Raw genomic sequence first — 13,932 nt, 5'->3', positions numbered from 1 at the left:
CCCCGAGCTTCCCCATTGGTGAAAAATGCGCGTCATTCTAAAAAAACGGAAGCAGGCGCTACCATTTTGAAACACGACACTGCTTAGGTAAGTAAGATGTCTGTCCATCTCTTTCATTTTATTTCTTTACAAACGATGGAAAATACACCAAACGACGATGCGTAGAAATATGAGGTTTTATCCGCGGAGAGCGGAAGAATCAACGAGACAAAAGAGGGAAAGCGGGTTGTCGTACAATTTAATAGATTTTCGCTCTCGCGGAATGTCCATTCCAGTGCGGAAAAATGCTCTTATTGTAACGTTTCAACTGTAAAATTGTTTTGTAATGTCTCCAATCCAACACCATTCAGTCAATACAATTTGCGTATTGTTTGTGTAATTGTGTAGATTGGGTTGATGATAAATGGCATCGAAATTGTTTGATCACATTTTCGCCGCGAGGTTTGTTCAGTTTCGGTTACACCAAGCAAAGCATGAAATATCCCCGTCGATTACTGGTTTTAAATAAAACTGGTTGCTCAGTCTTAACTGCGACTTTCGAAATCATGTAAACCCGCACCACATTTTTGTAAAATGTCTGTAATATCGTGATCGATCGGGAGATTCCCAATGTTTCTAGCAAAACATTTTTTATTTTCTCTTGCTGCGTCATCAGAAAAATAAAATCGTTTCCATACGCGATGATCCATCATCTGAACTTTTTAAACTAACGTTACTGTAAATATAGGTGATCTCAGCGGATAGGCTACTATGTATCACCTTAGCATTTTCAGTATTCTATACATGTTGTGCTTGGTATGTACAGAGAACAGAAACGTCACTCTGGTGGTGTCAAGTTCCTTATTTTTTTTTGTTGCTCTTCGATCGCTTTAATAATGAAACACTAGTCACTTTAATGTTTATGTACTATTTTAATGTTTCTACTGCATTTTAGTCAGTGCCACTCCGACATTGCGTTTCCTAATATTTCTTAATTCCATTATTTTACTTTTAGATTTGTGTGAATTGTTAGATACTACTGCGGTGTTGGAGCTAGGAACACAAGCATTTCGCTACACCCGCCATAACATTCGCTGAATATGCGTATGTGACCAATACAATTTGATTTGATCTTCAGCTACCATAGCATCTGGCCCAGGCTAAGCTGTTGACAAACCTATAGGGTAGCTTAGTGCTTCTTGACCTGTAGGAAGTGAGGTCAACTTGTTGCTTGCGACTAGAATAGGCAACATAACCACGGTTCTATGGTGTCATCCATAGAATAACATATTATAACTCGATATGGTGTCTTCAATCTGACATTCATGCCTTTGTAGTTATTGTGCATGGTGGTCAACTGTCAAATCTCTTGACACATTTCCTTCCCCTCTTCTCCTGTGGTTTCATTCGTTTACTCATCTCTTGCTTTTCTCCCTCTGAATGGTTGTAATTTGTTTTCTCCAGTGACCGCCGTGGACTAGAGCAACAAGTTGAAGTTCAGGAAAGTTGTCTTCAGTATGTTCACTTGTCTGCTCTCTCCCTCCCTTGTGTGTGTGTGCCTCTGTTTGTCTGTCTTTCTGCCTGTATCTCATGTGTGCGCGTGCGCCTGCATCGGTGTGTCCCCAGCGCCACAATGGACAAGAGCAACACGGTGAAGCTCTTCGTGGGCAACCTGGCTCTGGACACCACCCAGGAGGAGCTGTCGGCCATCTTTGAGTCGTATGGCCAGGTGGTCAGCTGCAGCGTTCTCCGACAGTTCGCCTTCGTACACCTACAGGTAGGTTATAGATATCCCATAGGGAGGACTAAGGCATGTCCCAATTCTCCTAGAGTGTATATTTGGTTGCACACACTGTTCTTTATGGCCTTAGCAATGGTCTTAACTCCATCTAGGCAAAGTTTACACCAAACAATCCAATGTTTTTAAACCCATGATGGGGAGGGAACTCCAGAACTGTGTGTTGGTTGTTACTTTGTAACCTACATTGAGTCCATACGGTACAACATTAATTTCCTTATTGGGTGTTTCTCACATTGTTTTCTAATGTAACATTCAAATCTAAAGATCTAAAATGACCCTATTATTCAGGTAACATTTTGAAATGCAATCTAATGTAATGTACTCCCCAGGGCGAGGGGGCTGCAGAGCGGGCCATCAGTGAGCTGAACGGCAGGGAGTTCCGTGGGAGGAACCTGGTGGTGGAGGAGTCCCGGGGCAGACCGCTCCACTCCACCAAGGTGTTTGTGGGCAACCTGTCGGGCATGTGCACCACTGAGGACCTCCAGGAGCTCTTCCAGACCTTCGGCAAAGTACTGGAGTGTGACAAGGTCAAAGGTGAGTCTCGTCCCTTCTCATGGAGGAGTACTCAGAAGGGAGATAGTGCAGTACATTTTGGTCCACCAGTGCCTGAAGTGGGCTGGATGGTGCTGTCTGGTACGAAGAACTTGCACCTCAAATGTTCTACTGCTGAAGGAAGTACTGTACCTCTTATAGAATATTGGCTGTAATATGTGTACTAGCAACTAAATATAAAGAGTTCCAGCACCCAGAATGAGTACCGGCACCTATTTCAGTGCACTTCAAGCACCGTGTACCATTGATAGCTAGTTAAGATCCAAGGTATTCTTAGCTGTTTAGGGCTTCTTCATTATGCAACTTTAATTAGTCAGGTACGGTCTGTGTATAATTGTATAGAGCAATAAGAAATGTGTATAGAGCGTTAAGGTGTGTGTGTGTGTGTGGCATGCCCGGTGTGGTTCTAACTGGTGTCCCTGCGCTCAATGACAGCCAGGCTCTCCTCTTCTGCAGGATACGCCTTTGTGCACATGGAGAATAAGGAGGAGGCTCTACAGGCCATCGAGGCCCTCCACGGCACCTCCTTCAAGGGACGCCCGCTCTCCGTGGAGCTCTCCAAGGTGCTGTAGCACGATGCCCTGACATAGAAATAGAATGGGGAAAGGGATTGATGGGTGGACCGGTGGCCATTTTGAGTGGACCCGTGAGGGTGTGGCCAAATTGCTGTGGTCTGAAGGGCTATTTCTGTTCTAGTGATTGTATTTCTATGTGTACTACAGTACCCATAACTCTCTGCATTGTATATCTGGTTTTATCTCAGTAAAGATGCCCCTGAAGCTAACGGGATTGTGTCTTGTCTATTTATCCTTACAGGTACAGCCCTCTAAGCAAACCCCCACCGGGAAGATCCCCTGTGTGAGCTGTGGGAAGCAGGGCCACTATGCTGGGGAGTGCCCTGTAGGGAAGCCCTCTCTGGAACAGTACCAGAGCCAGGCAGCTGTGTTAGCTGCAGCCGCCGCCGCCGCAGCCGGCCTCCCCCTCCAGGTCCAGCAGAGCGTCCACAACTCTGTCTACAACACCTCGACCTTTGACCCCACTTACGCGGCGCTGACGGGCCACACCGCCGGCACGCGGACGGACGGCAACCCCGTCAACCAGGCAGTGTACGGTGCCCTGGCAACGCAGGTCTACGGCGCCAACGTGGCCAATCAGCTCTACGGAGTCCAGGCAGCAAATCAGGCGGCGGCGTTGACGCAGGCGGGCGCCACGCAGGTGTACGCCAGGTCCATGAACCCCAGCCACGCCGCCCTCTACAGTCAGCTCAGTCAGATCGCTGCCAGCCCCGCCGCTGCCTACTCCACACCCGTCTACGCGCATGCCATGGCCAACCACCACCACCACCCAGGGGCCGTCTACCTGGCAGCCCCTGGCGTAGAGATGCCTACGACCGCTGCTGCCATCAACCAGGCCTACGCCTTGGCACCGGCGCTCTATGGCGGCGCCCAGCATGCCTACGGTCACATGGGGATGGGAGCCATGAGCGTGTCGGCGGACCCGTCGGCGGCCATTTTTGAGGCGGCGAGGGTGCAGCACTACTTCGCCCAGGGACAGCAGGTTCTGGCCGAGCAGCAGAATGCGGCGGCGGCCCAAGCGGCAAAGTCCGGGGAAAGGGACCGGAGTCCCCTGAGGCGCTCGGCGGGGTCCCTGCTGCCCGACCCGGTCATGAAGCCCTTCATGTATCAGAGAGCGCCCAAGCAACGCCGGCCGCTGCTCCCCACCCCCGCTGGTCGAGCTGCAGAGGAGGAAGCGGAGGCTGCGGAGGACCCCATGACTAGGTACTAGCACTTTCTCCTTATCAAATCCTATTTGACCCTCATTCACAATTTAGCTGACTTTACGCTCTATACGCTGCCGCCGTATCCAGATTTCCACTTTAAGTAACAATTTAGTGTCCCATTGACATCAGTGCAGGACTGAGTGAAATTTGATTTCAGTAGAGATTTGTATTCTCCCCAATGGTTGTAGGAATGTTTAATCCTCTCTGATCCTCCCCAATGCATTGCACTCGACACCATAAACACTCCTTTCTCAGTACATTACCCTCTCACTACAAACCTTTGTCTGTTCTCAGGCTTCGGGAGTGGAAGTGGGCATACAGAACTAGGCAAATGTTTGGACACACTTAGTCATTCAAGGGTTTCTCTTTAGTTTGACTATTTTCTACATTGTAGAATAATAGTGAAGACCTCAACAATGAAATAACACATGGAATCAGATAGTAACCAAAAAAAGTGTTAAACAAATCAAAATATATTTTATATTTGAGATTCTTCAAAGTAGACACCATTTGCCTTGATGACAGCTTTGTACACTCTTGGCATTCTCTCAACCAGCTTCATAGGGAATGCTTTTCCAACGGTCTTGAAGGAGTTCCCACATCCTGAGCACTTGTTGGCTGCTTTTCCTTCACTCTGCGGTCCAAACCATCTCAATTGGGTTGAGGTTGGGTGATTGTGGATGCCAGGTCATCTGATGCAGCACTCCATCGCTCTCCTTCTTGTGTCATTGTCCTGTTGAAAAATAAATTATAGTCCTACAAAGCTCAAACCAGATGGGATGGCGTATCGCTGCAGAATGCTGTGGTAGCCATGCTGGTTAAGTGTGCCTTGAATTCTAAATAAATCACAGACAGCACCATCCCACCTCCTCCATGCTTCACGGTGGGAACCACTCATGTGGAAATCTTCCGTTTACCTACTCTGTGTTTCACAAAGACCCGGCGGTTGGAACCAAAAATCTCAAATTTGGACTCATCAGACCAAAGGACAGATTTCCACCGGTCTAATGTCCATTGCTCGTGTTTCTTGGCCCAAGCAAGTCTCTTCTTCTTATTGGTGTCCTTTAGTAGTGGTTTCTTTGCAGCAATTTGACCATGAAGGCCTGATTCACGTAGTCTCCTCTGAACAGTTGATGTTGAGATGTGCCTGTTACATGAACTCTGAAGCATTTTATTTGGGCTGCAATTTCTGAGGCTGGTAACTCTATTGAACTTATCCTCTGCAGCAGAGGTAACTCTGGGTCTTCCTTTCCTGTGGCGGTCCTCACGAGAGCCAGTTTCATCATAGCGCTTGATGGTTTTTGCGACTGCGCTTGAAGAAACTTTTAAAGTTCTTGACATTTTCCGTATTGACTGACCTCCATGTCTTAAAGAAATTATTGACTGTCGTTTGTCTTTGCTTATTTAAGCTGTTCTTGGCATAATATGGACTTGGTCTTTTACAAATTAGGGCGTTCTTCTGTATACCACCCCTACCATGTCACAACTGACATGGTAAGAATGTCAGTTGACACATTAAGAAGGAAAGAAATTCCACAAATGAACTTTTAACAAGGCCCACCCGCTATTTGGAATGCATTCCAGGTGACTACCTCATGAAGCTGGTTGAGAGAATACCAAGAGTGTGCAAAGCTGTCAAGGCAAAGGATTGCTACTTTGCACAATCTCAAATATAAAATATAATTTATTTGTTTAACACTTTTTTGGTTACTACATGATTCCATATGTGTTATTTCATTGTTTTGATGTCTACAATGTAGAAATGAGTAAATAAAATTAAAAAACCTGGTATGAGTATGTGTCAGAACTTTTGACTGGTCCTGTACGTACTGTACCAGAATTGTTCAATACATTAGCCTTCATTGCAATCAAAGACTCGCTTTACCCCTTGTGCATTTTCTGAAAGCCTGTTCTTTTTGTGTGAAAATACTTCTATTCCCTGCTAGTAGATGATCTGAAACACTCTCTGTCTCCCTCCCTCCGTGTGTATCTTAGAGACCAGTGTCAACAGTACGCTGAGTACTACCAACAACAGCACCAACAGTACCAGCAGCTCCAGCAGCTACAGTAATTAGGCAAATCCTAATTTCCATTTTAAGTCGACTCTTCACTTAGTCTCACATTTACATCAATGCGTGGCTCAGTGACATTTGACTTCTGTGGAAGTTAGGGCCCCAATGGTTTTAGGAGCACTTAACTCATCTCTCTCCTTATTGAATCCTCTCTGACATTTCCCAGTGTACTGCACTCTCTCTCCTTTTCCACTACATGACCCCTCCTGATGTTCAGACTTCAGGAGTGGTAGTGGACATACGCTTAGCCAAATTGCTCAATACGTTATCCTTCATTGCCGTCAGAGGCTTGTTTTAATTTAACCAACCCCTTGCACATTCTCTGAAAGCCTGTTCCCTACTGGTACATGATCTAAAATCTGTCCCCCCTCCCTCCCTCCGTGTGTATCTTAGAGAGCAGTACCAACAGTATGCTGAGTACTACCAACAGCAGCACCAACAGTACCAGCAGCTGCAGCAGTTACAGTACGCTACCTACCCTACCTACCGCCCCCCGAAAAGACTCTGTACCCCCACTTGAAACCTTGTGTGTAAAAGACTAATATACAATCCCTAGTATATAATCCAAAACCCTCTTGTCCGTCTGTCTCCCTCCCCCCCTCTCCTTTCCTCTTTTTCCCTCTCCCTCTCCTAACTTCCCTCCCTCTTTACTCCTTTTTCTCCTTCCCCCTGTCCGTTCCTTTCTCCTCCTCTACCCCCCCCCCCCTCCATTCCCCTTCCTCCTTTCTCTCTCCTCTCCCCCAGGTACTATGCAGAGTATTACCAGCAGTACCAACAGTACCAGCAACTCCAGCAGTACCAGCAACTCCAACAGCTCCAGTACGCCTACCCACCTCCCAACCACCACGCCATGGCCGCCATCCCTGCCCACGCCATTGCGGGCCACGCCCACCACCACGGCCAGCCCGGTCACGTCACGGCGCTGGACTCCGCCCTCAGGCCAGTGGTGCCCGCCTCCGCTATGGTGGCAGTGCCCAGAGTGTATGAGTCGCCGCTGCCGCCGCCACCGAACCGCAAGGAGGCCGTCCTCCGCCGAGCCCCCGAACTCTCCCTTCACACGCCTGAGCCCCCGTTCCGATAGTCCACACCTCCCTCGCTCACACCTCCTCTGCCACCCCACCGCACACAACCCGTATACCACCCTCGTACCCTTCCTTTCTCTCAGCGGCTGTGTGTATCTGTGTGTGGAGGTATATATATCTGTGTGTGTCTCTGGATGTGTATCTGTGTGAGAATTAGTGTTTTGTGTGTGGAGTTGGTTTGGTATTAGTTTTTACTGTAGTCAATGGATAAACACCCAAGCATCTAAACCCCAACCGTGGTCCTGATACCACACACACAGTGCAGTGAAAAGGGGGAAAATTAGCTCTTACCCGCCACATACTGTTGGCTTTTTTTTAGTAGGGATTTCTATTGCCTTTTAAAGTGTGAGAAATAGACTGAGAACCGTCATACATTTTCATTGCCTTCAAGAGTGATGATTTACAGTGTAAAGGCCAACATATGAGGGTTCTCGAGGATTCAGTGAGTTAGCTAATCTCTCCCACTAGTTCAACAGAAATATTTCTAGCTTTTATTTTAACGATATGAATGTATTGAAACTGCACTGTGGTTTGTTGTGAAGGTCCAGGGTTGGAGGGGTCTGTGTGTCTTGCATGCGTCGGAACTGTGGTGTGAGAGAGCGAGAGAGATGTTGGCTTTCTGTTTCAAGGTAATTCACACTGTCCAGTTCCCTCACTAGTGCAACCCTGGGGGGACGTGAGGGCACAGACCACAGCCACACTATTATTTTAGAACTACATTCTACCTACCCAGCCTCATCCCCTCCCCTCACCCCGCTGCAACCAGAACACTGAAAGACACTGCTACATTTCTGCCCTCTTTTACTCCCATCTATACCTTAGCCTGGTTTAACCAGATTGAATGCTGTGCTCACCACTGAAACAATGGAGGATTCCACATGGTCAGGTTTCACCAGGCTATCTATACCTACCTCTGACGATGAGATAGGATTGAGATTAGCTGGTTAGAATATGAATTGTCTGCTTTCTATCCATCCAGTATATACATTGGTGTCAGTTGCAGGGTTGGCATCCATTGCATTTGAATTCAAATCAGTCAATTTACTTCCTGAAATGGAATGGACCCCAACCCTGGTCAGGAGTTTGGAGAATGCCACATTTTAGTGACAAAGATGATGTACTATACTAATAGTGTCTTGCTGCATCAGTATATTTTGAGGCCTTTCGAAGTATGTTCGTTTTTTTTGTAAGTGGTTGTGGGGTCGACGTGTACATTCTAACCCCTCAGATCATGTAGGTATGAACTGTTTGGTGGATTTATAAGCAAGTCAACATTTTAGACTTTTTAGCTAGAGAACCATGAGTTTCGGTGAGCTTAACGTTGTGCCTGAGCGTTGCGTGAAGTGCATTTAGTGGAGGGAATAGCTCCTGTTTTTGAAGTGCTTTTTTTCTAATGGCAGTCTTTTAAAAAATGTAAATGTAAAAAAAAAAAATCTGAGGTGGAGGGTTAACGGGTTAAGATAATGTGACGTGATAATTTTTTTTTTTAGTGGTGCGGTGACCTTCGCACCGATGGTATGATGACAGGTGGAGCAGTATCTTTCAGTCGCCCGCCCCCGACGTGTCCGTGCACCCCCGTTGTAAGACGACTCACTACCCCCGTACCCCACTGCCCTTTCGCCTTGTGGTTGTAGTGATGTAGCTTTTTATGTTGCATATTCTCTCTCCGTCTCTCATGTATACCAACGCACACACGGTTGCATCTCCTGTGAAATCTCGATGGTCACAACAAAAAAAAGTATTTTTTATTCTTATTGCTTGCCTTGTGTCTGTTTTTTTATTTTGCCTTTTTTTTGTCTTTTAAAAGAAATAAACAATTAAACCGGCATGCTTTTTAATATGTACACTATACATGCCCACCATTTTTTAAATAAAGAATGTTTCTGACTAGTGGGGGGGGGGGGCTGAGCGTTTCAGATGTTTTTATTTTTTTGTATTTTCACTCCTTCCTGTTTCTCCTTGTTGTAATGACCAGACCCATGTGACTGGGGACCAGGGTGGCAGAGAAAATGAGGAATAGCGTCAGTGTGTGCTTCCCCCCTAGTCTGCCTCGGTGGATGGGGTAAGTCTAGTCTGGGGTTGGCCTCTCTTCCCAGCCTCACTCGAACTCTGTAGGACTACAGCACAGACAGGCTCCGGGTGTGTCCCAATAATATCTATTTTTTTTCTCAATTGTGCACTTGTTCACATCCCTTCACTAATTTGAGAGGAAAGGACTTGTATAAGAAATATGATGGAAACACCCTCTAGCCCTTGCATCCACTAATCCAATGCGATTTAGATGTGTAAGAAGTAGTGAACGAGTGTACACTTCAGGAAGAAAGGGATCATTGGGACATAACCCCTCACTGGTATCCCAACAAGGCTACTGTTATCATGCGCTCATGTCTGAAAACCGTTTCCATGACCTCTGATCTTTTTTGATTGCCGCTTTGTGTCGATTTTATAACATTTTAATTGCAGATTCAATGTTGAACCGAGTAGCGCACATTACTCGTTTGCAGATGATTCCTTGTTTACCAATGGCGGACACACACACAGCATCTGAGAGCTGAGGAGAGGCACGCAGATAGAATGGCTCCATCTGTAGCATTTTGATCTGTTGGGCTTGCTCCTACCCAACCACAACACCCAACAATGTCTGTCTCCAGTGACTTCTGTTCTAGACGTGCATGTGTCACTGTGCTCTATATCCAAAGCCCTGTACATACCGACTAACTATGTCAACTGAAATAGGTCCCCGGCCGTCCAGACACAGCCAAGCGTGTGAGAGGGGGAAGACAATAAACGTCGCGCAGGCAAATGGGAAGTGGGAACTCAATCTACTCCACCAAGGTAATGAAACAAAGCACCGCTCCCGTCCCCCCCCTCTCTGACTGTGCTTTGACCAAACTCCCATCACCACCACCCCTCCGTAGCTCCCCACTCACCTGCGTTGACATTGCCAAAGCCGGGGGGCTTCTCTTGGGGAGGGGTCACTGCTCACTGCTGCTGTGATGTCTCCTACCAGACTTCCAGTGAATTGTCCCGTCTCTCGCCTTGCAGCACCTACATTGGACTGTTCCGTCAGTCTCTCTCTGTCGTGCTGATGTGTGTGTGTTAGGGCGAGAGATTCTGTGCTTGTGCTTTACTTTTTGTGTGTGACTACATGTTTTAATAGAGTGAGCCAGTGTGTGGTGTCGTTGGTGTGTTGAGGCTTGGCACATTTGGATCTCCTGCCCCCGCTAGTGACTCCTACACCGCCGTATTCGCCACCCCTCCTCCCAACCCATCCCTCTGTGCCTGTCCGCCGTACACAACGCTTTCCGCTTCCACTGCTGCCATCTTGGATCTAGGCTGGGTTCTGTGGCTCTAGCTGCGGATCAGCTGGCCACACCCACCCCTGGGTATGGCTGTAGCTATAGAGACCTAGTGAATGACAATGGACACACTGTATGGTGGCCTAGTGGGATCGCTTGGCTGGTAAGTATTACCAGCAACGGTAGAGAAAGCGAGACACCCCACTCCCTAATTTTTTGTTCTTCTAATTGAGGCAGGCCCACTCTGGTCTACTGATTGCCCCTGGGGGGGTGGTGTTTCCTAGGCCAAGAAATCTCACTGGCTCATTTCTTTCTGGTTGGTCGGGGCAAGTGAGAGGGGGACAATAAATAGACTAAAGGCAGTTGTTCCCTTTCTCACATGCCAGACATTGGCCGCGTGCCTCTGCACAGGCGTTGATGATGCATACCTTATCCTACAACGCCTGGATAGGTAATGTGGTTAGCTGATACTTGAATTATGTTATAGCAATCAGTCAGTCGATGACGTGGCACGCAAACATCGGTTGATGCATGCAAGGGAATGCAACCTATATGGAGGAACTGAGCTCGTGCGGGAAAAGCATGCTCACGTGAGAGATGAAAAATCCCACTTACACAAACAGGAACCCTTGACCATTATTGTAAAATGGTTAACGGCCAGAGTCAACTCTTGTTTATCCACCATCTTTGGTATTCATAAAACAGACTTTGTAGGGAGAGTTTTTGCTTTGCAAAAACTGTGATGATGGGTTTGCCATGATTGTATGGGGGTTAATCACTGTTCACTACCAACACCACCAGCTCCTTGCAGTTTAATCAATAAATTCAACACTGTCTAATAAAGCCAATAAATTAACCTCCCTCTGAAGAATAACATTCATGTTTTTTTTTTTTACACAGTTAAAAAATGTCCCTATCAAAAATGTCCTATAAGACAGACGAGCCCAGTAAGGGTTAACTACCTGCAGATTCACTGCAATCTCAGGACTCTTATAGGATTTCTTTGGTACGGGACTATTTCTCTTCACTTCAACCGGCTGTACTTGTTTGTTGTTCTGTATAAATGTGTGTATCTGTTAAGAATCTCCCTCTGTTAGGATGGATGAACACACACTTGTCCCCCAACATGTTCACTGGGCAGCCGAGAGGTGCGTTGCTGGCAGCGGGCAGAGACTTGACAGGGAGAGGGCGTGGTCTTCCTGTCTCTGTCTGCTTAACCACTGAAAAGAATGAAGGATGGATAAATGGATGGAAGGAAGCTGCGTTGGTAATGTAGGGATCTCCGGCTCTGATCCCTGCCTGTTCCCTTAAACCCATTCTGTCCTGATCTTAGAGGAGAAAAGTAATCTAGATGATTTAAAAATGGTGGCTCAAGGAAAGGAAGTGGGTGGGTTAAGAGAGGTGGGCCAGTAGCCGGAAGGTCTGTGGTTCAAACCCCCCGAGCTGACTAGGTGAAAAATCTGTCTATGCCCTTGAGCAAGGCACTTAACTCTAATTGCTCCTGTAAATCGCTCTGGATAAGATTGACTACAATGTTAAAAGGTTCACCACCAATCTCTCCTCTGAGCATTCAAACTACAGTATTGCCCGGGCACAAAATTTACTAACTCCCCCCCCCCCCCCCCCCACATAGTCCCCTTTTCCTCTCAGATGTGGACGTGTGGAGTCTGACTCTAGTGCTTGAGCAAATGCAGTCAGCCTTGTATTTCTGAATTCCCCCTGGCCTGCTCCCTATTAGCTCACTGACTGGTAACCATATGGCTGCAGCCTTTCATCACTGCTCCTGTCCTGCTCTACCTCGCGCTGCACAACACAGGACAGGGAAGCCAGAAATGCTGCCTTACCAATAGAATCTCAATTCCAAATTTTGCCCCTCTTTCCTGAAATGTGCGCTTGTCCACTCCCCCTCAAGGAAGTGTGGGGGGGGGGGGGGGGGGGGGCATTGGATTGTTCTAGACAGAGTGGTATTAGATATACGGTATAATCTCAATATTTTCATGGAGTGAACGAGTGCACACTTCAAGGAGATCGGGGAGAATTGGAATTGGGCCACAGTTTTGCCCCCAGGGTAGTCGCCAGTCCACTGTGTATCACACTTAACATTGCTGCCCAAATACTACCTAGTCACATCAAATATTATATTCTCACATGCAAGGACTTGTTCCTAAATTGACTTAATTAAGAATCTGGGGCAAGTCAAGTGTAGTTACAGTGTAATGGTGTGCGATTTCATCTGGTTAAGGAAGATACTATTTATAGTCCTACGATATAAAGGCAACCTAATGTAAACTGTTACCTCAATTGTTATCTAATAGCTATGTTCTTATAGTCTGAGTTATTGGAGGAGACATGTTTTAGGGAGAAAGATCATCTTCGTATGCCGAACTGGATTGTTAAAGTGATGTTTTTTGCAAATATCAATGTTGAGTCATTTGGTACTTCAAGTGCATTTACAGGAAAAAAACAAGTGCAAATAATCAGCATGCTTGAAGGAGATGAAGGGGGACATTTTAATGGTGCAAAATAGTTCAAAGATGCCAGAAAATATTGTGAAACTCATAATCCAGGATTGTGCATTATAAAAGTGATTATTTAACTAGAGTTTATGCGGAGCAATGCATGAATAGTGTCCTTTTTATAACACAATGCTTGAGAAGTCTAATTTAATCACAATGCCAGATTGAGTTTTGTTTTTGCACGACTTTGCACCATGAAAATGTTTCCTTAAATGTATTATGACAATGAATAACCAAATTTCATATACTTATGTATACTCCTTGCATTGCTTATGTCTCGAGGTACTGTACCGTCTGCATGGTTGTACCAAATAAATGATTATTTTAAAATAAACTTTTTAATTTTCTCATTAAACATAATTAGGCTCATTTTAAAAGTTTATAGCACAAATATGGTAATAAAGCAGTGCTATACACCTTTTTATGCTATTTTTGTGATAAAAAAAATGTAATACTGTAGGCCTAGATCACTTTGTTTGAATGTATTATGCTGTTTTGCCTACTGACATTTTTCATCGGAGCTGTCACTGGTGTATTAGCCAAATATTGCGAAGTCAACTGCCTTCAGCTGTTCTTTGATTTCTACCTCCGAGTCACAGCACTTTATATAGGCCTTGTCATGTCAATGTGCCATCTGGATATGTGACCTTCAGAGTACTACAGAGGCTAGGCCAGCCTTTTTCAAACCTCACCTCAAGGGAACCCCAGAGACGTTTCATAATTTTTGTTGTAGCCCTGAACCAACACACTTGACTCAAATAGTCTAGGGCTTGATGATTAGTTGACACTTTAAATCAGGTGTGCTAGATCTGGAATAGTTCAAACACGTGGAAAAGCTGGGGCTCCAAGAT

General features: G+C 46.1%; 1 protein-coding gene across 5 annotated transcripts; it reads left to right on the top strand.

Annotated features, from left to right (window-relative positions):
* Positions 1 to 60: 60 nt before the first annotated feature.
* Positions 61 to 11,421, top strand: LOC139378879 (RNA-binding protein 4-like). Of its 5 annotated transcripts, none has more exons than XM_071121450.1 (8): positions 79 to 87; positions 1,606 to 1,756; positions 2,110 to 2,314; positions 2,789 to 2,895; positions 3,149 to 4,110; positions 6,108 to 6,179; positions 6,578 to 6,649; positions 6,929 to 7,510. In XM_071121450.1, exons 2-8 carry the CDS (start codon positions 1,613 to 1,615, stop codon positions 7,263 to 7,265), a joined length of 1,899 nt encoding a protein of 632 aa, XP_070977551.1. In that variant the 5' UTR covers positions 79 to 87; positions 1,606 to 1,612; the 3' UTR covers positions 7,266 to 7,510. The 5 variants fall into 5 exon arrangements, with proteins under 5 accessions (XP_070977552.1, XP_070977551.1, XP_070977550.1 ...); XM_071121449.1 differs by having other exon boundaries at positions 2,768 to 2,895; XM_071121451.1 differs by lacking the exon at positions 6,108 to 6,179 and having other exon boundaries at positions 61 to 87; positions 2,768 to 2,895; positions 6,929 to 11,421.
* Positions 11,422 to 13,932: the final 2,511 nt, after the last annotated feature.

The sequence above is a fragment of the Oncorhynchus clarkii genome, chromosome 21 (genome assembly GCF_045791955.1).
Source record: "Oncorhynchus clarkii lewisi isolate Uvic-CL-2024 chromosome 21, UVic_Ocla_1.0, whole genome shotgun sequence".
Classification (NCBI taxonomy): domain Eukaryota; kingdom Metazoa; phylum Chordata; class Actinopteri; order Salmoniformes; family Salmonidae; genus Oncorhynchus; species Oncorhynchus clarkii.
Note: the sequence above shows the minus strand (reverse complement) of the source record. Positions and strands in the feature narration are given on the sequence as shown.

Excerpts from the sequence above, each read along its gene's own strand:
- LOC139378879 (XM_071121449.1), top strand. The coding sequence starts at position 1,613 with ATGGACAAGAGCAACACGGTGAAGCTCTTCGTGGGCAACCTGGCTCTG. Across the intron at positions 2,896-3,148 it reads TCTCCGTGGAGCTCTCCAAG|GTACAGCCCTCTAAGCAAAC; the intron begins GTGCTGTAGCAC and ends TTATCCTTACAG. Across the intron at positions 6,650-6,928 it reads CAGCAGCTGCAGCAGTTACA|GTACTATGCAGAGTATTACC; the intron begins GTACGCTACCTA and ends CCTCTCCCCCAG.